The following is a 23034-nucleotide window of genomic DNA, read 5'->3' on the forward strand; positions in this document are numbered from 1 at the left end:
TAAACAGAAGTATTATATTATATTGAACTAGAAAATCACCAATTTTCATATTATCAAAGTGAATCATGTACTGGCAAATTTAAGCCGGATCAATGTAATACCTGTAGGAATATTTGAAATAGGAAAGATCAGACTTTAAGCATTTTTTTCTACAGATTTTTTGATGCTTGGTGAAACTGGTTGGAATGAATTATTTTCTATTTTTAAGTAGTTAATTTGGTTATAATAACCTAATTTGTTTGCGCATGTGCCTATAGCTTTGCTAGCAATTCAGTTTCTTATAAAATGAAATGACTCAGTAAACCCCAATGTACCTATTGTAATATAGAATTTTCATATAGAATTTATTTTCATTGAAGTTATTTTGTATTGAGCTGATAGGCTTATGGCTGGTATGTTTTGCAAATCTCTGAAGGCAAGGAAATAGAATCTTTACATAGTGCTGTATAAGGTAATGTTCATTTTGACAAGTGAGCTAAAATGTTTTTATTAATTGCACAAAAACATTAACAATGAAAATAATAAAAGTAAGAACCATTTGCAAGTAATCATACAGCTGTTAAGTAATTTGTTCTTTCTTCAACAGTGAAAATCCAAGTTGAGGAAAAAGAAGATGACACCGAGGAAAGCTCAAGTAAGAAGGGATAAGGCCATTTGGGATGTGTCCTGTGGACAGCAATAAATTCAGGGGGTGATGCTGTCACCTGTGGGCTTGGATCATCACATATAAGGACAGGAGTGTGTGTGAGTGGTTTTCAATGGTCTCACAAAAGGGATTAAGTCCAGAAAAATGATCCTCACTCTAGGTTCTATTCAATTGGTACACATCCACATCTACCCAGTTTATAATTTGACCGTGATCAATTATATGGTAGTTTATAACATTTTGCTTTTTTATTACTCACCTTTTTTCCCTGGAAATGCCTTTGTCTATAAAATGTTTTTTTCTAAGACTGAATCTATCCAATAGAACAGATTGGCTATTTTGAATGAGCTGACCAGGTGGTTCAATTAAAATGAAAGAATATGTTTTATTTATTTTTTTGGTACCAAATTCATGGGTATTGTCTCCAAATTGCTCTGTTTTACTTTGTGTTGGCTCATCTCAAGAGCATGAACTGTGACCCCTTTTCAGGTACCCAGACCATTCATGGACGGGAACATGAGAAAGACCATTGACCATTATATGAGCAAAAGCTTTGATATTTGAAGCAAACAAACAAAAAATAAATAAATAAATAAATAAAGCAGCCTCTAAAAAAAATTTCAATTAGGGGACACTGGAACTATCAGTTCAGTATCCAGAACATAGCCAGGCAGCCAGTGAATGCTCCCAATGCCAATTGTTTTGATTATATAGGTGCCTCCTAAATAAAAAGAGCCCAGGATTTCACATAGATCCTGGTAGCATGACCTGAGAACCAAGTCCATTCCAAAGGGTAGTGGTGCACACCAGTCTGCATTTAGTAGATAAACATAAAACATTCACTTTTTAGAATTTAAAACTTGTAATCCAGATAAGGTATTAAAGACTACTTTCTGTTTCTAAATAATAATTCATTGAACCATGTGATACCAACGGTTACCAGTGACGAGTTCTGCTCCCTCACATGTTGAAGTACAACATTGGAGAAGCATGCCAAGGCAAGCATTTAAAGCAGGGTCTATTTAAAAAGGAGTAACATAGACTTCTCCCGGGAGGAAGAAGGGGGCCATAGCTGGTATCCTAGTATCCCAAGAAGCAGGCGTTCTGCCTTTTTTATAGGTCCTAGGCTTCCTTTGTTTTCCTGCTTCCCTTTATGTCTCTCCTTCCTGCTACTTGACTAGGCCCAGGAGATGCTCTGTGGGATGGACAAAAGGTGAGCAGCAGATGGGCTGCAGGGACAAGTTGGAGTGATCTGGGCAGATAGGGGGCATAATTAACAACTCCCTGTAGGGAGGGACATCCCTGAGACAGGTTACCTTAGCAACAGGCTGGAGCAGGGGAAGGTTATCTGGATAAGGGTGGAAGAAGGGCTCTGAAAGAATTAACATTCCAATTCCTCCATTCTCTGGATCTGACACTGGCCTCCTAATATAGGTGCCTCCTTATATAGGAGTCAGATCCTTATTGAATTCTGACTTCAGATGTATGTTTCATCCATGGGTAAAATATTGCAAGTTTAATAGTTCATTTTTTTTTCAATGATTTCAAGCAAATTTATTTCCGAATTCCATCTCCCTCACCCAATCTATTGTTACCCTTTAAAAATTTCTTTACAGATACTTTAAAACTTAGCTCACTGTGGTTGAAATAATGCCGTATATGATGCCAACCTTAAATGTACTAACACTTGTTCATGGGCCAGAATATGATTTTTTCTGGTGGATGTTCAATGGGCCCTGAATGTATGTTTTGGTGTTGTTAGGTAGATTTTCTATAAATGATATAAGGTCAAATTGGTTAATATGCTTTCAGTATTTTTTAAATTTTAATGTTATAACAGCACACAATATGAGATCTATCTTCTTAACAAAAAAAGTGTACAAAACAGTATTGCTAACTATAGTGTTCAGTACCTGCCAGGGATTAGATCCAGGATCCTACTGGATGCTAAAATCCTCAGATGCTCAAGTTGTTAATTAAGCATTTATACCCTGTCATTTATGAATAACAACAGGAAACAGTTTGTACACATTCAGTTAAAGCAGTTATTTTTCTGAATATTTTCAATCTGAGATCGGTTGAATCTGTGGATGTGTAACATAAGGATACAGATGACTAACTTGTATAGGCACTGTGACTTATAGCAGATTCTTAGGAACTGGTTTTTTTTTTTTTTGATAATTGCAAATTTATTTCTATTGAACAATAATTTCCCTTTTCCTTGGTGCCTAGGCAACCATCATTCCCTTCTCTGCTTTTGAGTTTAAGCAACTTAGATGCCTCATATCAGTGTAATCATTCATTGTTTGTTCTGTGACTGACTTATTTCACGTGGTATAATATCCTCAAAGTTCATACACATTATTACATATAGTAAAATTTCCTGCATTTTAAAGCCTGAATATTCCATTGTATGCATATACTACATTTTCTTCACTTATCTGTTGATCATCATTTAGGTTGGTTCTATAGTTTCGCTATTGTGAGTAGTGTTACAATCAACTTGGTAGTGCCTCTTCAAGATCCTGAATTCAAGCCAATCCCCACAAACCAAAGGCCTAAAGTTTCCTCTGATATGCAGATGTTAATTCACAACAGTGAGGGTGTGCTATGGAAGAACAGAGTTACTTTAGATTAGGTAGAGAGGAGTAAAGGGAGGAGAGAGGGTATGAGGGTAGGAAGGATAGTAGAATGAAACAGACATTATTTCCCTATGTACGTATATAACTAAAAGACCCCTGGGATTCTACATCATGTATAACCAGAAAAATGAGAAATTATGCTCCATTATATATGATGTATCAAAATATATTCTACTATCCTGTATAACTAATTAGAATAAATTAAAAGATCCTGATTTAAATTCTTTTGGATAAATAATTGATGGATCCTAAAACATGTAAGCTAGCATCTCAGTGTGGTTTTGATTTGCCTTTCCTCATGGTTAGTGATATTGAAAATCTCTTAATACAAATTGGTCATTTGTATTTCTTCTTTAGAGAAACTTCTATTCAAGACTTTTGGCTATTTTTAAAAAATGGACTATTACTCTTACTTTCATTTTACTATTTCATTACAGAGGTCCTTGTGTATTTTAAATATAAATCCCTTATTAGATATATGGTTTGCAAATATTTACCCCCATTATAGAGGTTGCCTTTTCACTCTGTTGATTATTGCCTTTGGTGTACAGAAGCTTTTAGTTAGATGAAGTCATATTTATCTATTTTGGTTTTTGTTGTCATGACCAAGAAATCCTTACAAAAATCAATATTATATTCTCCCATGAATTCTTTTTGGAATTCTACAATTCCATGTCTTACATTTAAATCTTTAATATATTTTTAATTGATATTTGTGTAATATATTTATATTTGCATATAATATAAAATAAGCATCTAATTTAGTTTTTCTGTATATAGATATTTAGTTTTTTTGTATATAGATATTCAACATATCCAAGGCCATGTGTTGAAGAAATTATTATTTCCCCTTTGTGTATTCCTCACAACCTTCTCAAATATACATAGATTTATTTTGGGATTCTCTCCTCTGTTCTACTGGGATTCTCTGCTCTGTTCTACTGATCTGTATGTATATTTAAAAAAATGTCAGTAACATTCTGTATGTGTATATATATATATATATATATATATATATATATACACACACACACACACACACACATACAGAATGAATGTTTATATATATATATATATATATTTATATATTTAATATATATTTGTAATTTATTTTGAAATAAGGTGGTGGTGTGATGCTCCCATCTTTGTCATTCTTAATCAAAATTGTTTTGGCTATTTGGGATCATTTTTAGTTTCATATAAACTTTCGGAATTTCAGTCTATTCCTATAAAAAAGGTGACAGATTTTGACTGGGATTCTTTTGAATCTTTAAATAGTATGATCATTTTGATGATATTAAATTTTCAATTCATGAACATGGCATATCTTTCCATTTATTTGTGCCATCTTTAACTTGACTCATCACACTTTATAATTTCCAGTAAATAAGTATTTAAATTGTAAGTATAAGTTGAACCTTGGTTAAGCTGTTCCTAAATATTTTATTCTTTTCCATGTATTGTAAATGTAATTCCTCCATTAATTTTCTTTTCAGTTTGTTCATAGTTAGTGTATAGAAAGGCAACAATTTTGTGTTACTTTTGTAAAATTTTTAACAAGCTTATTTACTTATTATAATAGATTTTTGTGGAGTCTTCAGGATGTTCTACATGCAAAATTTATGTCATCTGCAAATTTTTATTTCATAATTTTATTTTTCTTTTCCAATTTGAATACTATTTTTTCTTTCTTTCTTTTGTTTTTTTAGGCTAATTGCTCTGTTTAGGTCTTTTAGTACTATGTTGAGAGTGGGCATCTTTGCCTTGCTCCTGATCTTAGAAAAACAAGCAAGCAAACAAACAAAAACAAATATTTTGTTGGCCTTAGACTTCATTATAGTGAGGTAAATTCCTTCTGTTCCTGGTTTGTTGAAATTTTTTGCATAGAAGTATTCAATTTTGTTAAATACTTTTTCTCCATCTATTGCTATGACCTATATTTTTATCCTTTATTTTGTTAATGTAGAGTATCTACTATTTGATTTTTGTATGTTCAACAATTCTCACATCCCAGAGATAAATCCAACTTGGTTGTGCTGTATTATCATTTTACTAAATTATTGAATATTGTTCATAATTTTTGCATCTTTATTTACCAGGAATATTAGACAAGAAGTTTTCTTTAATTGCAGTATCTTTGTCTTTGGCATTAGGGTAATGCAAGCCTCACATTATTTGTTTGGAAGCGCTTCCTCCTTTTCACTTTAATGAAGTAGTTCAGAAGAATTAACTTTAATTGTTTTTCAAATGTTTGGTGGAATTTACCAGTGAATTAAGTAAATATGTATACTACCACTTTTATTTTTTTATTTTTTATTTTCTTAAATTTTTTTATTGCTCAAAACATTACAATGATCTTGATATATTTATTTTTAAAGGAAAGGGACAAGAAGTATTTTGAAAAATGAGGAAAGAAATATTTGGAGTCAAAAATGAAGAAAAGCTGGTTTTTTTTGGTGTGCATCTGTAGTCCTATCTATTTGTCTGGGAGCTTGAGGCAGGAGGATCACTTGAGCTTAGGAATTTGAGACTAGGAGTCTGGGCAGCATAGTAAAATCCCCACTCCCCATCTCCGAAACAAACAAAGCAAACAAAAAACCAGTAGAAGGACATGGATAATCTGAATTGGAAGTTATCTCTAGGGCTGACTGAATTTCTCTAAAATTATTCTAGTTGTATCACTCTCTTGTGATTCCTATTCTTTATTCTAAGACTGTGGCAGTAATATGCACATGGTAGTTATAACTCATCCACTTGTGTTGGCTTTGTAACCTCTCATATTTACATGGCTTTAAAAGTCATGGTATGATACTAAACTCAAAGTCATCTAGTTATCCAAATAAATAAAAACTGGAACTCTAAGAAATAATAATATTTTGAGACCCATATTCACATATTTGAATAAAAGACCCACAAAAGTAATGAAAATTTAGATAAATTTATTTAAACAATTTATTTTGACAATTAATTGTGGGGTTGTGGTCTCAGATGTATGACACTAGTTATAAAAAAGTAAGAATCAACTTTGTTGTGAAAAAGATAACTTTCTGATATTGCTCATTGAATCATCAATTTGTGTGTTCAGGTGAAGAAGAAGAAGAAAAGCTACCTAGAAGAGAAAGTTTGAGACCAAAGAGGAAACGGACCAGAGATGTTATCAATGAGGATGACCCAATACCTGAACCAGAGGATGAAGAAACAAGGAAGGCAAGAGAAAAAGAAAGAAGGAGGAGGTTGAAAAGAGGAGCGTAAGTTAGTCCTGATATAAAGCATTAGTGATTCAAAAGCACCTGACACTGAAGGACACTGACACTCCTTTTAGGTAGTCTTAAAGCTGGTAATTAAAACTAATTTTAGAAAGACAGGCTTAAACTGATCCTGCCATTTTATTTCACTTAATCAAACAGATTTTAATAATTGAAATAAATTTGAAAATGAAGATATACTAAAAATGGACTATGAGAAATTACCTTATGAAAGATTCAAGTTGTCATAGGTCATTAGAATTTATAGATAATTCAAATATTTGAAAATTTTCCCATTAATTGTATACATTGTTATCTAAGTTAAGTAGAAAACTCCTAAGGAGTGAGTCAAATAACTTTAACTTATAGAGAAGGGGTTGCATACTATAGCTAAATGTAGTCCAAAAGCTAAGAATGTTTTTTTATAGTTTTAAAGGCATAATTAATAATAATAATAAAAAGCAGAAAAGAATATGGGACAGAATTATATGTATCAGTCAAAGCATAGCATATTAACAACTTGGATACTGACAGAAAGAAATTGTGTTGGTCTCTGTTATAGAGGATTGGTGTTATCATTTCATTGTCTAATATAGCCCAACATCTTTAATTCCAACATTTTAGTGAATGCTGATTTTGTAAAGAGTAATATATTTAAAACTATTTATAAAAAAATTCAAGATAATTATTTACTTTTCTTGGTGTTAGGGTTTGGATTTTGAATGTTCCCCAAATCTCATGGTCCTCAATGCAGCAATATTCAGAGGGGGAGCTTTTGGGGGAGTGATTGGATCATGAAGGATGAAGTGATTGGACCAGTGGATAAAGTCATTGATAAATAAATGGTTGACTGGAAGGAACTATAGGCAGGTAGGGCATGGTTGAAGGATGTAGTTCCTTGGGGGCATGCTGAGGAAGGATATTCTTATACCTGGCTCCATTCTCTCTGTGCTTCATAGCTGCCATGAACCGAGCAGCTTTCCTTTGCCACACCCTTCCACCATGATGTTCTGATGCACCTCAGTCCAAAATAATGGAGTTAATGGATGGTGAACTGAAATCTCTGAAATCATGAGCCAAAATAAACCTTTCCTCCTCTAAGTTGTTTTTCTCCTTTATTTGTCACAGCAATTAAAAACTGACTAGTACACTTGTCTTTCTAGAAATTTTCAGTTGGCAGGTAGGAAGGGAAAGTATGCCCATAAAACACTTCCATATAGAAAATCAGATCCCTTGGAAAGGATTAAAGGGTCCTGCCAACCTAGTTGCTACACTAAGGCAATAGGGCTGTGTGAATCATAATAAGCAGTAGAATCCAGATACTCTTTGGACTTAAAATGATGAAAAACTTTCTCAGATATCCTCCCAAGATACTCCAGTGTCTTATATTATAGCTCTACTATATTACTCCTCATAAATAATGGCTGTGAAATGTAACCATCTAAAAATTGTGGTAGATAGAGAAGCTTAGCATTAATAGGCCGTTTTTGCGTTTAGAACAAAAGCAACCCCACCCAATTCTACTTTGTTGTAGTTTAAATTTTTACATGTCCCTTCTCCTATCTTCTTTTTCCCCCTACTTCTCCCCAAACTCCATCTCTTCCTTCTCTGAGTACTAATAAATCACTTGCTTTAAACTTGCATCTGATACTTTTATTTGTATTTTCTTTTCAAGAAGCTTTTCTCCTTGCAAAAATAAATTGTAATGCAATTTTAAGTTCTTCATATTATGATTGTTAATACTATTATTATACAGAAATATGTCATATTAGCAAAGTCTATGCTTTCAGACAGTGATAGTTCACTGAGAAAAACATCATTAATAAATATATGCATGATTCCAGCTATGTTTCAGAATTTGCTTTTCCTTTTTATTTGTACCCGTGAAAAATTTCTTAGCTTTTCTAATGTGCTTAGGAACCTCATGTCAAATGCTCTACCTCTAGGAAATAGAGCCACATGAGTCAGCTGAATCTTGTTGCTATGCCAATGTCTCTTTAGCTAGTCCCACTCTATCTATCTTGATTGTAAAAAGCCCACAATGACTCATATGTGCCTCCCTATCTTCCCATTCCTCCACATAGCTGAGCTTTGTTTCCATAGATTTTGCAAATTATATTATTATTGCCACAATTTGTATTTATTCCAAATAGTATCATCAGTTATTTATGATTACTGATAGTTCTGATCAATATTTTAGGGTCTATTTTCTATTGTTTATTTTAAAGGTAAGAATCTTTTTTTTAAAGAAAATTTATTAGCAAATATATTTTGAAGAAAATTAGTAGGCAAATCAGGGCACATTTATTTAGTTAATTAATTCAGGGTCTTTTTTATTTAAATGTTCAAGTAATGCCTTAGAGAATTTCTCTTGCACTGACAAAACATTTAAAACCAACTAAAACTAAGGTTGTGAAACTAACTATCTTTAGAGACAGTTAAAAAATACTGCCTTGTTAGACATTTTGGAGTATTTCTAATAATATTACATACTTTTCCTGACCCAGTTTTAAGAGAATAAGTAATATATTTATAGTAGAGAGAAATTTAGCATATTATGTCTTCTTTTTCCTAACAAATGTTGTTTAATCAAACTTAAGATAGAGAGCCTTTCTTGCATAGATTAGCCCTATATTTTAGAAGATGAAACATGTAGGCTATATCTTCTTCATATGATTAGCCCTTTCTTTGAGTGGTTCCTAGAGAAGAAGTTTTCCTATAATGCTGGTGAGAGTAATATTTTAATTACTTGCATATTTGAAGGTAACTTATCTTTTAGCCACAGTACCCTGAAGCACAGCATGCTCCTCCTGACAGCAATCAACACTTAACAACAAATACTTTTTAAAAATATACCTGTCTGGGATCATTTAGAACAGGAATAAATGTCTTTCCACACATATTAATCTTTCAGGGCATTGTTATATTTTAGCACACTTTGATTCAGGATGATAACTCAAAGTCATCCAAGAAAGTTTTATACACATACATTTATTCAATAAATATTTCTATAGCTCCATAAATTCACAATGCAATAAGAAGAGGCCACTTCAACACAAATTATTTTGAAATAATTTTATGTGCCAAAGAAGTATAAAACAAGTGGTGTGGAGTCTTAGAGAAGTAAAAACCATTCTCACAAGGATAATCAGAAGAGAGGCTACTAAAGATACTTCCTATGATTTTTAAAGGAATATGAATTTGGATAGGCTAAGCATATAAAACATTAATGTTAGAAGGTTTCTATTAAATGGTTCTGAAAAGCGGCATATAGAGAAATATGATTTGGCACCGTGGTAAATCTACATATTAAATAGCTTATTGTCTTATTCTTTGATGATGTTGAATTAAATAAGATGCTGTTTTATATATGATTCTTACTGGAGGCTTGGCAATATAAAGTTTTAAGTGTTTACATGCAAATATCATGAACTATTTTGGAAAGGTAAGCAAGCTAAGAGCTTAAAATATCAATAATAAAATTATTAAGGTTAAAGCTCTTTTTCTTTTCTAATATACTCCATTATTGATAGTTTCTTGGAATTTTACTTTTTTCTAGTTTTATTTGTTTTTAGTAAAATACTTATCTGTTTAATTTTGATGTAAATACATCTATACGATGATGATTTCAATTATTCTTATTAAAACATATTTTTCCCTCCTAAGATAAACCAGCCTACATATGATTCTAATTGGCAAACAAGGAAGATACAAAGAACTATGAATGCAGATGTAGTAAAAAAAAATATTAAATATTTTAAGGCTTGTTACGTAGTGCCGTAGGATTTTAGAAGAACCAAATAATTAAAACAGAGACAACCCAATGGCAACCAGCATTGGATCTTAGTAGAATGTACTTCCACTGTTCTCTTGAAATACAATTACTATTCTAGCCAAAATATTTCAATTGTTTAAAATACAAATTATGAATAGGAGGTATTATTTTAGAGGGTTAATACTAATTTTTGTTTTTATAAACAAAAATTGAATAATTTAAAAACTATGGATTGGTAGCAAAGAAAGAAAGGATTGCATAGTCATTTTCTAGGGTGAGTGGTAAAACTATGGATATGTCCTCCTGTGTTATGATTAATAATTTAAAAATAGATTTATCATATTCCCACTGTCTGATCATGAGTTTCGTGAACAACTAAGCATGCCTCTGAGTAACACTGAATAATCTATAATTTTTTATCCATCTGAGTCTAGCGAGGAGAGATATGTCAACAACTAATTGAACAGAGAACTTAAGAGTTAGGAGTTATAAATAAAATAATTTTTAATTAGCCCACTGAAAAGGCAAAAAGAGAACTAGAGTATGGTGGTAGCAACTACAGGAAGCAACAGCCAGTCAAGGGCAAAAAGAACAATGGAAAGACTGAAATGAAAATTTGGAAGTATAGTGAGGGACCTAGGGTGCCAACCCCCAGGAGATGAAGACCTCTGCAGAGGGTCAAAGCTCAGAGGACTGGTGCCTGTGGGAAAGGTGGTGAAGTGGATTCTGCTAGAGTTGGCACGACTGGCATACTAGACTCACCTGCGGCTGTGGAAAGCCCTCTCAGCTCCTGGAGTGAGGTGGAGGAGGAAGTGTTACCCAGGGAGCAGACAGGAAGCAGTCTTGGAAGCCACAAGAAGCAGCTGGAAAAGACTGAGTCACTTCTTAGTATCCCCTGTTGTCTGAGTATAAAATTGAGCCAGGTGCTAAAGCAAAAATGTCATTTACAGTCCCAACTCCATTATCACAATAGTAAATATAAAAGGTTATGTTGGCATTGAGACAGTAGCTTCATAACTGAAACAATCTATGGCCAAAAAAATTTATTTCTACAATATAGTATTATATTCCTCCAGTGGAAATCATGTCACTCATGTTTAGATTTTCTTTTCTTCAATTGCTGGACCCTCTAAGGTTTTTGTAACACTAAGAACACAGAAAAGAAACATTTCATTTGCTTGGTGAGAAACTAAATTTCTTTGAAAGTGTCTTCAAAGGATTTGCTTCCACCAAATATATTTTAAAAGTTGAATTTTATCAATTGAGGTTTTGAGTTTCATTAACAGATTAGGTTGCTTTTGACAAACAGATTTTTATTCTTCCCTATTTCAATTTTTCCCTTATTTTCTTGAGACAGGGTTAACTTAAAAAATTCGAAGGTATTTCAAATACGTCTCCACCTCTAATTTTAAAATTTTTGTTGAAAAATAAAATTTTAAAATTTGAATGTAAAATTGGGGAGGAAAGGTATATAGGGAACAGAAAGGAGAGGGAAATATCCTTATAGATCAGGAACTATCCTTTCCATCGATTTTTCTATTTCTGACATCTCAAAGCTTTAGATGTAAAAGAAGAATTTACTCTCAGGACATCAGCATGTCAACACTATTGTTTAAAGTCATGAGAATCCCAGTCACCTGCGACAGTGTTCAGATGTGGGTTGTAATGCTTATGGGTCTTAGCACTGTCTCCAGATGAGTTAAAAAAAGTGGGGGGTGGGGGGAGGCTAAGCATCTGATATTAGTCTTTGTAAGTGTGAAAGTCAAGTAAAGCCTATCTTATGTTTTTTTTTTTCTTTCCTTTATAGGGAAGAAGAAGAGGAAATTGATGCAGAGGAATTGGAAAGACTGAAGGCAGAATTAGATGAAAAGAGACAAATAATTGCGACTGTTAAATGCAAACCTTGGAAGATGGAGAAGAAAATTGAAGTTCTCAAGTATGTTGCTACTTTTCATATGTATAAACACTTGCCCTGTTATTGATCTCCTAAATCCCTCTTTATTACCTATATGTTATAGATAGTGTTATATATATGTATGACACTTATATATTACTTATAGTCATATATACATATGTGATATATATGCACACATTATATATATTATATGTTTGTATACATATGTATATACATGTATACATACACACAAATGTCCCATATCATAAGAGAGACTGGGCTAATAATTATAAATTTAGAACAATTATAAGCAAATTCATTGTTTAGAGTCTTTTAATGTCTGTGGCTACATTTATTCCTTAATTTGAAGTTTTCTTAGTTTAATACATTGATTACTATCTCCTGAAAGAGATAATATATATTTGAATTTTACAAGTGTGTGCAGTTGTGTGCTCTTGTTTCTCTGCAGGTTCCTGGACTCAAATGATCTTTTCATGTTACAGCTCTGATGAAAGCAGAGGGAGGATGCTAAGCCAACAGAACAGTAAATAGGATTCCAATTAAGGGTTATGCTAATAGCTATTCCCTGGTAACACATCAGTGACCCAATTTCAGTCTTAATTGACTGCTGATATGGTTGCAAACACACTCAGAGCCCACAGATTCATAAACTTCTCACATGCAAAAATCAAAGGAGTCTACCTTTCTGGGGGATGGGAGCAGATTCTCCCTTGAGAATCATACTATATTTCCTGGCCTGGATAGTTGGGGGAGATGGGTGTGCAGAAGAGAATGTGTTTATGTTGGCAGCTATGTTTCCATTTCTATCATTTTTCTACAAACCATTTTTGGTTAATTTTCAAAACTATACTCTCCCTAGTCTATTTCACTAATAATGCTGTTAAAATGATAGTATACTATTATTGTCTCTGGTGATATATAAAAGAACTGAAGTAGGTATCAGCAAAATTCACATCTGTCCTTGGCTCTGTGAAAACTTGTGTGTTATTTAAGGAAATCATTTAACTTCCCGGAGTCTCAGTTATGTCATATACAAAACAGCAAAAAAAAAAAAAAAAAAAAAAAACCAGAAACAAACCTGAAGATATACTAGATCTATCCTCTGCTATTATGTTCTGGTATCAAATCATAATAATATTTGTAGTCATAATATTATAGCTTTGTTTTATTTTGTGAAATAAGGTTTTTTAAGTTCCAAATAATAGGCTCCCTGGAAAACTTTTGCAACATCGCACAATTGACTGGGAACTCCATGTGCACACATACACATCCATCATGATTGAAGGCAGTGATTAATAGCAGTCTTTGTTTCATGATATACTAGTCATGTATGTGTGTGTGTGTGCACATGCATGTGTGTATCCTTGTACATTAAAATAATTTCCATTTAATGAAGTAATAATGATGCTAATTTATAGGTGTATAAGCATCCTTACTTGGCAAAATGGAAATTTGGTAGACCAATACTGGCCCATAAAATATATTTGGAGATATTAATGCCCCCTACAATCCCAAATATATTCTGAAATAGTAATGATGCAAAAGTCACAGGTAACTATGTATACAAAGTGATAAAGTTGTAAAGTGATAACATTGTACGGTTTCAAAGCATAAAATTGAGGAAGAACATCAAAGAGTATCTCCCCTTGTAGAGATACCTATCCCCAACTCTCCTGTATTTATCTCCCATGTAGGACAGTAGAGTAGATACAGGCTTCAAACTTGAGTTTAATCTCAGATCATCCACTCAATGGATGTGCCAAACTGGATGAGATGTATAGTTCCTTTGACCTCAGGTTTCTTATGAAATTGCATTTGCAAGGTTATAGGAAACATAAAGTGGGGGTAATTCACATGAAATATTTAGCATGGTTCCAGAACACAGCACCTGGTTGGGAAACCCAATTATAATTATTATTTCTTCTGAGAATAGACTTAATGATACCTTATTACTTGCAGTATGGCAGGAGAGATGGAGAAGGTTTGGGGTCTCACAGGGCTGGGTGGGAGCAGGCTTAGCCACAGGTAGACTTGGGGGCATGGAGACATGTTAGTAGTAATCTGCATTAATTATCAGATTTTGAGATCCCAACAAAAGGAAGGAAAGAACATCTTGATAATTTGGCAGAATCCAGGGCCAGACCTCTTAGATCTTCCAAAACATACCCCCAGGGTAGTCTTATGGCAGATTCCATGTTCTGGTGTCCTGGGCTGGAGTCCAGAAATTAAAGAGTTTTTAAAAATGTGGAGAAATAGAAATTGACATGAAAAGAAGAACAACGCAAGACTCTAGCACTAGGATAGAGGTTGAAAATGGAAGTCAACAGCTGAATCAATGACGTAGGTGTTTTGTATTTGGCCCACATACTTTTTTAGTCTAACTTTTAATTGTGGGAGATTTTACATTTGAAAAACTTACAAGTTCAGTTTCTCATCAACAAGTGGCAGATTGGTTCCCACATTACTACATTACTACAACAGCTGGGACTAAGCAAGAACTACCCCCTATGAATAAGACATTCACTCACTCTTCAGTTTGCAGAGTTCCCAAGGCGTCCACATCACTTGTTTATTCTGTTGACTGGACCTTGTAGGCATTTGAATTTGTTGCCTTCCATGAGGGTATCTGGGGAGCAAGCTAGGCATGTTACCAAGACAATGAGTCACAACAACAAAGCCAAAGTCGTCGGTTTGCAGAATGGAAGTGCACATTTAAGCCCAGAGAAAAAACCACTGAGGCTGCTCACCTGTCAGCAAGGCTCACTGTCTTCTGATGCTTCCTCATGGCCAGGAGTGGTTTCTAATTTGTGGCTTCCCAGCTCAGCAAAGGGGTGCTAATATTCACAGCCAGCCTGATTCTCTTGGTGTCAGCCTTATTGGTGATCAAGCTATTGGTGTAAAGTGCTGGACCTGTCTTCATTTGTGTGTTTTTGAATGCTGTTTTGAGCATTGGAATCCCTATGGATTCCAGTCATTTCGTAGCATTTGGAGGGAAGATGGGGTGGGGTGAGGGGTTGGTCTTCTTTCCCAGTGTTGCTAAGGCACAGGGGTGTCAGCTAGCTTTCCCTTCACCCTTTGTTTCTTTCAGAGAAATCTACCCTGAGAGTTTTTTCTAAGAATTATTATGATTCTCAGAATTAGCCTTCAGTTTGATTCTGCTGATTCCATAACGTCTAAGACACCAGGTTCAATATTATTGGAACAGAGGTTTTTATCACAGGTTTGGATTTGTATCTGGGTTCCACAACTTATCTTCTGGACTCTGAAACACTTGTGAAACTTCTAAAATAGATTTTAAATAGGGTCAGGGTTTCAAGGAGGTATATAGAATAAAGCTACAGGGAAGCTTCAGCTGTGATTCTGAGGATGCTAAGGGAGGTTCAGGGATTGCTTCCACATTTTTCAAGAACAGCTACCACTATAAACAGCTACCACTATAAACAGGAATGACCTCAGGGATCAAGGTAATAAGTCACACTGTTCCACACATATATGTAGCCTTAAACCTCATAAATGAGAATCTCTGGGTAGAGGCGGGCAGCTGTGCTGGTTCCAAATATGTATTTTTATTTTTTATTCTAAAAGTCACTGTAAAAGGTAAGGACTTAGAACCACTGTCTTCCATGCTGAGAATAGAAAACATTCTGCTGTTCTTTGGGCAATTTACTAAACAAATCAGATGTGTGTTGACAGTGGTGGGGAAAAGGGAAATAGTAGTATTGCTTCCACTTACCTGTATGTCAATTTCAATTTTTAAATTAGTTATTTCACTTAAACATATCCATCAATGAAAATATTAAGTATATTCTTTTTTTTTTTGTTGTTGTTGTTGTTCATAGGCTTAGGGAATAACTAGATCTTTCCTACCTGTGAAATGTGGCAGCTCTAACTTGGTGGCAACCACCACAGCTAAAATAAAACACTTGGGTGGAAAATCACTGGTCTACTTATTACTCTCCTGAAACCTAAAACCTTTAACTATATTAGAACATTATGCATAGTAAATTAAAAGCCCTTATGACTAAACCTAAATAAACAACCACCTGATTTTGTTACAGTAGAATAGGTTTAGTCCTGAAAATGAAGAGAATTGATTGTGATTTCAGAGCTACTTCCGACTTCACCTTTTGAACTCCAGTTTGTTTGTTTATAAAGTGAAGAGTTTAGATTGTGGCCTATAATTTTCAACCTGTTGTCCTCAATGGTCAGGTGGTTTGGTGGGATCCGTTCAGGGCAAGGAGGGCATAGTTATGAGGGAGGACCACTTGGCCATATGGCAATTTCCACCACAACAGACTTGTATATCTTCTATAAAAGATACTCTGTTTCAGTCAGCTTTTTTGCTGCTATGACTGAAAGAACAATTGTAGAGGAGGAAGTTCAGAGGTCTTAGTCCATAGACAGTAGGCTCCATTCTTCAGGGCTTAAAGAGATGCAGAACATCATGGTGAAAGAGTGTGGTAAGGGGAAGCAGCTCATATGATAATCAGAAAGCAGATCTCCACTTACCAGATACAAATATATACCCCCAAGCCACCCCCACCTCACCTGCCTTCAGTTACCACTCAATAAATCCCATCAAGTGATTAATCCACTGATTGGGTTAAGGATCTCATAACCCAGTCATCTCTTCCCTGAAGCTTCTTGCATTTTCTCACATGTGAGCTTTGCTGGGACACCTCACATCTAAACCATAATACTTCCATATAAAACATTTATTTTAAAAAGGAGTACTTCTATGGCAACTGAAAAACAACACTGAGTTGGATATTTTGAAATGTTGATTTTAGGAAGAAGTTAGTTCTGACATTTCATGGGTCCATAGATTAAGGTATAGTACTCCAACTATGCTTTTTCATGAAATTGGCTCTTATACATATATAGACTGTTTTAATTTCTTGGAGCACCCTGACTCAGTGTTTCTGGGAGTTGTCCGTTGGCTGACCATGCCTGGTGATTTATTAATGAGACGCCCAGTAAAGCCAAGAAACTTACCCTTAGGACTTCACTTACACTTAACAGGTGCTTGAAACTGTCAGTGAGCCATTAAGGTAACATTCCTCCTTATTCTGTCTCTGTTCATCCCGTAGTATTTTCTTTGTTTTAAATCTAATTTTGTTTTATTTTTTAGTAGGGGGAACTAATATATTTCTAGAAAAGTGAGAACAAACCACTGTTGATTTCCTCTGCTGGGGTCATCTGGGAGAACTTTGGGGAAACTATTTTCTCGGCTCCCATCCTTAACCCCTTCCTCACTAGCTTTCTTGGAACATGAGATTTTCATGAGCAATAATCATGGTTTATATGCTAGTTCACGAAGTTCTTTCTTTCATTTGACATAGGGAAGGAATAAAAGATTCCACTCAAGAGGACTTTTAAATATAAGTACACGCTAACACATATACTTCAACGGTTTTGAGTTCTTTTTTAAACAATAGCTCATCTGAAATGTAGGTCTTCAGTTCTTGAACATCACATTATCTAGGATACAGGGATTTATTTACTTATTTTTTTCACTGAAAGAAGGGAGAATCTGTAGACAATTAATGAATCTGAATTTTGTTCATCAAAATGTAACATTAACATTCAATTTTTCAACTACTTAATAAGTTCATACACAGTGTTAAGCAGTATGCTGTGGGCATGTTTCTTAGCTTCTTCAACTTCAATGACCTCACTCTATGTAAGGATAAAAATAGCACTACTCCATAGAGTTACTGAAAGGATTAAATCAGTCAATAGACATAGAGGACTTAAAATAGTGTCTGGCACATAGTAATCACTGAATGCATGTTACTTATTATTTTACTTTCACAATTCTTCTATTCCTCTCAATTCTAATTCAAGAAAGATATTGTTATTCTGACTTTACATATAAGGAAACTGAATCTCTGAGAGGATAAGTAACTCTTTATTGCCAGATAACTAACAAGTGATGGAGCTTTGATTTGAACTTGGCTGGTGGAAAATTGCTGTGATGCAATTTGCTGGTGCATCAACAGACAAGCTCTCCCAGAAGTCAGAGATCTAAAAAGCTTCAAGAACAAATTACAAATGCTTAAGAATCACATGGTTTATGAAGATCATTTAAAACACAGTGAGAAATGAGAGGAAAGAAAGGGATCAATTACCAGGATGCAGATAGAGTGGCTTTAGAGTTGGGCCATAAGCAACAGAATCTCAGTGCTCTATCCTGAGTTTGGCAATGTCATTTTGTCCGGTCACTGCAATCCTGCTGATAGTGCTGCTAAAAGGACTGAGGTTCCAGAGGGGCCGACAGAATGAATATGACCTGGGCAAAGGATAGGCACTTGCTGTATTGGAATGACGTAAGACAAGTACACCTGACCATAATGATAGCTTGTCAGTTGACCTGTTATAGTGCTATGGGTTGTATCTATATTTCTTGGACAGGGCACATGTGAGAGGAACAGAACCAGACAGAATGACTCCACTGAGTGGTGAGGTTAGTGAAGATAGGTATTCATTCCCAAAGAGGCAGGATCATGACTTTGTCCTTCCATCCTTTTCTAATCATAATATTCTTATTAGTCATATTTTGTGTTTTGTCTTTCTTTGGTATGTGTTGCAGGTTACCAACTTACCTGTACAAAATATATCAATTATATCTGTATATCATATGCTACCTATTTATTTATTAGCTATGTTTAACACATCCTGTGTGTAGGAACAGCTGCATAATTTGCAGAACCTAGTGAAAAATGTAAATGTGGGATCTCCTTTTCAAAAATAATTTAAAACTTCAATTATTAACAATTTCAAGATGGCAATGGCAGAGACTTAGATTGAGCACAGGGCTCTTCTGAGTGTATGGTCCCAACAGCATAAGTCACAGTCCCGTGAAATTGACCTTGCCTATGAGTTTCATCTAAACTTGAATTCTAGCTTCCTTTCTAAATTGACTTCTCAGTTATTGATGATGGTGACCAGAAGGTCTTGGAGATAGAATCATCTCCTTGTGTGTGTGTGTGTGTGTGTGTTGTGTCTACTGTGTATCAGATCTTATACTAATAGATGTTCACACATTAACTTCTTTATTCCTTATAAGAACATGTAAAATAGAAAATAATCCCCATTTTAAAGACAAGAAAACTGAGATTGACAGATAAAGTGGCCGCACACAGCCAAAACTGTTTAACTGAGGATTAAAATCCAGGTAATTACATATCCAAAACTTCCTATTTTTTGTATTGTGCCACATTACTCATTTTAACCACATTTCCCAATCAAATAGTCTTAATGTTCTCTAGACATGGTAGGTATATTTTAGGTCTTCTTTCCAGTCTCCTCTTCACTTTTTGATATCTTGTGCTTCTTGCAGGCTTTAGAGCCCTCAACTGCCCTTAGAGCTCCTTTCTCTGCTAATTCCTGTAGAAATAAGACTCAAAAAGACTCTATTATTCATTTGATTTTCTTGTTTGCTGCATTTTATTACATATTTTGAATTACAAATCTTCCTTTCAGAAGAGATTTTGAGCTTCTCAGAACGTGAAAGGTATGTTATTGTTCTTAATTTTCTCAAAACCTAACATAGCATCCCATGTATCCTAAGCACTAATGTTTCCTGTGTGGGGATGATAACGTTAATGGAGACTTTCGTTGTTGTTGTTGCTGGACACTAACTTGCAGGGCATGAGAACCATGAACATGAATGGAATGTTTAAAGGCCCTGGATGACTAAGTGAATAAAGGACAAGGAATGTCCTAGTTCAAATGCCCTGATTTATAGTATTTGCCAATTTCTATGGTGTAAATCCTTCCATTATGAACAATTTCAAACCACCAGCAGTTTAATAGTAGTTTAAGAAATTCCTGAAAGTTTAATGATCAGTGAGTTTTGAGAGCCAGTGTGAATCAGCTCCAGTATCCCTTTGGGATATGTGTCCTTTGATAAACCAAGTTTATGCTAAAGGAAACTAATCAGGAACAACTGAGAGTAGGGACTAACGTAAGAATTGCTTGTTATTTAGTCTGTAATCAACAATAAAATGCTCGAATTACAGCTGCCTATAAGAAAGACAAATATTATTCTGTAACTTCAGGATTCCATATAAAGGTTGAAAGTGTATTAGTGACTTCTATTTTTTTAATCTTAATACCTGGCAAAATATTTTTCATTTTATATTCTAAAAATTTCTCCCAAATTTTTAGCATCCATAGAGTTTGTCTTTTTTGTGTGTGTGTCTCCTCCTCTTCCTCTACTTTTTTTTTTTTAAATTCACCTTAAATAGGAGAACATTTTATCCAAGATAAATCAATTCTTGGTTGAGGTCAACAATCGCTTAACACTCATGTTAGAGCTCATCTGTCACAATAATCTGACTCATTATTCTCATTACATTGGAATGAGTCTTTTCAGTTAATAACCAATCTTCATGTTACATACTTCTATTAAGCAAAAACAATGTCCCAGGAGATTGTCTGTCACAAGATTCAGCCTTTGCATACATGCTATATTGCTGTGAATATTTAGCAAATTATTGTGGTTAATTCTTTTTGATCTGCCTTGTTTTATTCAGCTTACATATTTATTTTAGCTTTTAAAATTATCTTAACCATGAACAGATGAAACAGCAGAAGCATTATTTATGAATATTTGAAAAAGTCTTTCTTGAATATTCAGTACATACTGTCCACTACAGGAAGACTTGTATGTGAGAAACAGTTCCCAGTTCTTTTGTGAAACACCTAAAGATCCATTTTATATACACTGAAAGAGAAACACTTAATAGGTTTATCTTCAAATTTAAGATTATAATAAATATTTTACAAATAAATAAAACAATTTGGAGTTATTAAACTGTCCTCAAAAAAGAGTAATATATAGAGAGAATATATTTGTCCCTGCCCCTGAATTTTGATATGTTGTAGCCCTAATTCCCAGTGGGATATTGTTTGAATTTATTCCCTGTACCTTTAAATGAAGTCATGAAGGTAGCCTTATAAGAACATGGACGTGAGATATCTGTCACTCAGCCACATGAAGATGCTGCAAGTAGGCAGTATATGCATACTAGGATGAGGCCCAAGGGACAATAACAATATTAGTATTTTTCCCTATTGTAAAGCAAGTTTTGGGGATTCAAATTTTTTTAAAATTTTAATTTGTTATGTGACAACAGAATGCATTAAAATTTATATTACACACATAGAGCACAATTTTTCATCTCTCTCATTATACACAAAGTAGAGTCACAGCCTTCGTGTCTTCACACATGTACTTAGGGTAATGATGACCATCACATCTCACCTTCTTTCCTACCCCTATGCTCCCTCCCCACCCCTCCCTCCCCTTTCCCCCTTTGCCCTATCTAGAGTTCGTTTAATCCTCCCGTCTCCTCCCCACCAAACGCAGCATATTATGAATCAGCTTCCTTAAATCAGAGAAATCATTTGGCATTTGTTTTTTTTTTTGGAGATTGGCTAATTTCACTTAGCATTATATTCTCCAGCTCCATCCATTTACCTGTAAATGCCATGATTTTATTCTCTTTTAATGCTGAATAATATTCCATTGTGTATATACACCACATTTTCTTTATCTATTCATCTACTGAAGGGCATATAGGTTAATTCCACAGTTTATCTCTTGTTAATTGTGTTGCTATAAACATTGATGTGGCTGTGTCCCTGTAGTATGCGGTTTTTAAGTCCTTTGGGTATAGACTGAGGAGAGGTATAGCTGGGTCAAATGGTGGTTTCATCTCCAGTTTTCCAAGGAATCTTCATACTGCTTTCCATATTGGCTGCACCAATTTTCAGTCCCACCAGCAATGTATGAGTGAGCCTTGTTTCCCCACATCCTCGCTAACACTTATTGTTGTTTGTATTCTTAATAGCTGCCATTCTGACTGGAGTGAGATGAAATTTTAGAAGAGTTTTGATGTGCATTTCTCTAATTGATAGAGATGTTGAACATTTTTTCATATATTTATTGATTGATTGTATATCTTCTTTTGAGAAGTGTCTGTTCAGTTCCTTGAACCATTTATTGACTGGGTTATTTGGTTTTTTGGTGTTAAGATTTCTGAGATCTTTATATATTCTAGAGATTAGTGCTCTATCTGATATGCATGTGATAATAATTTGTTCCCAATTAGTAGGCTTTCTATTCACATCACTGATTGTTTCTTTTGCTGAGAAGATTTTTAGTTTGAATACATCTCATTTATTGATTCTTTTTTTTTTAATTGGTTATTCAAAACATTACAAAGATTGCAGAATCACATCGGTTACACATCCACATTTTTACATAATACCATAATAGTAACTGTTGTATTCTTAATATTAATTCTTGCACTATAGGAGTCTTATTAAGGAAGTTGGGGCCTAATCTGACATGATGGAGATTTAGGCCTACTTTTTCTTCTAATGGACAGTGTCTCTGGTCTAATTCCTAGGTCCTTGACCCATTTTGAATTGAGTTTTGTGCATGGTGAGAGATAGGGGTTTAATTTCATTTTGTTGCATATGGATTTCCAGCTTTCCCAGCACCATTTGTTGAAGAGGCTATCTTTTTTCCCGTTATGTTTTGGCACCTTTGTCAAATATAAGACAACTGAAATTATGTGGGTTAGTTTCTGTGTCCTCTATTCTGTATTATTGGTCTACAAGTCTATTTTGGTGCCAACACCATACTGTTTTTGTTATTATCGCTCTGTAGTATAGTTTAAGGTCTGGTATAGTGATGCCACCTGCTTTACTCTTCTTGTTAAGGATTGCTTTAGCTATTCTGAGTTCTTATTTTTCCAGATGAATTTCAGATTGGTTTTTCTATTTCTATGAGGAAT

At 34.3% G+C, this 23034-nt stretch overlaps 1 protein-coding gene across 1 annotated transcript in view; it reads left to right on the forward strand.

Annotated features, from left to right (window-relative positions):
- The window catches only part of Tmc1 (transmembrane channel like 1), a 161402-nt gene that overhangs the window by 45919 nt on the left and 92449 nt on the right, over positions 1–23034 (forward strand). Inside the window, exons 3-5 of the mRNA XM_076841505.2 lie at positions 587–634; positions 6374–6536; positions 12116–12244. Coding sequence (XP_076697620.1) covers positions 587–634; positions 6374–6536; positions 12116–12244 — 340 coding nt within the window. The remainder of the gene's footprint in view (positions 1–586; positions 635–6373; positions 6537–12115; positions 12245–23034) is intronic.

This window comes from Callospermophilus lateralis, chromosome 2 (genome assembly GCF_048772815.1).
Source record: "Callospermophilus lateralis isolate mCalLat2 chromosome 2, mCalLat2.hap1, whole genome shotgun sequence".
Lineage (NCBI taxonomy): Eukaryota > Metazoa > Chordata > Mammalia > Rodentia > Sciuridae > Callospermophilus > Callospermophilus lateralis.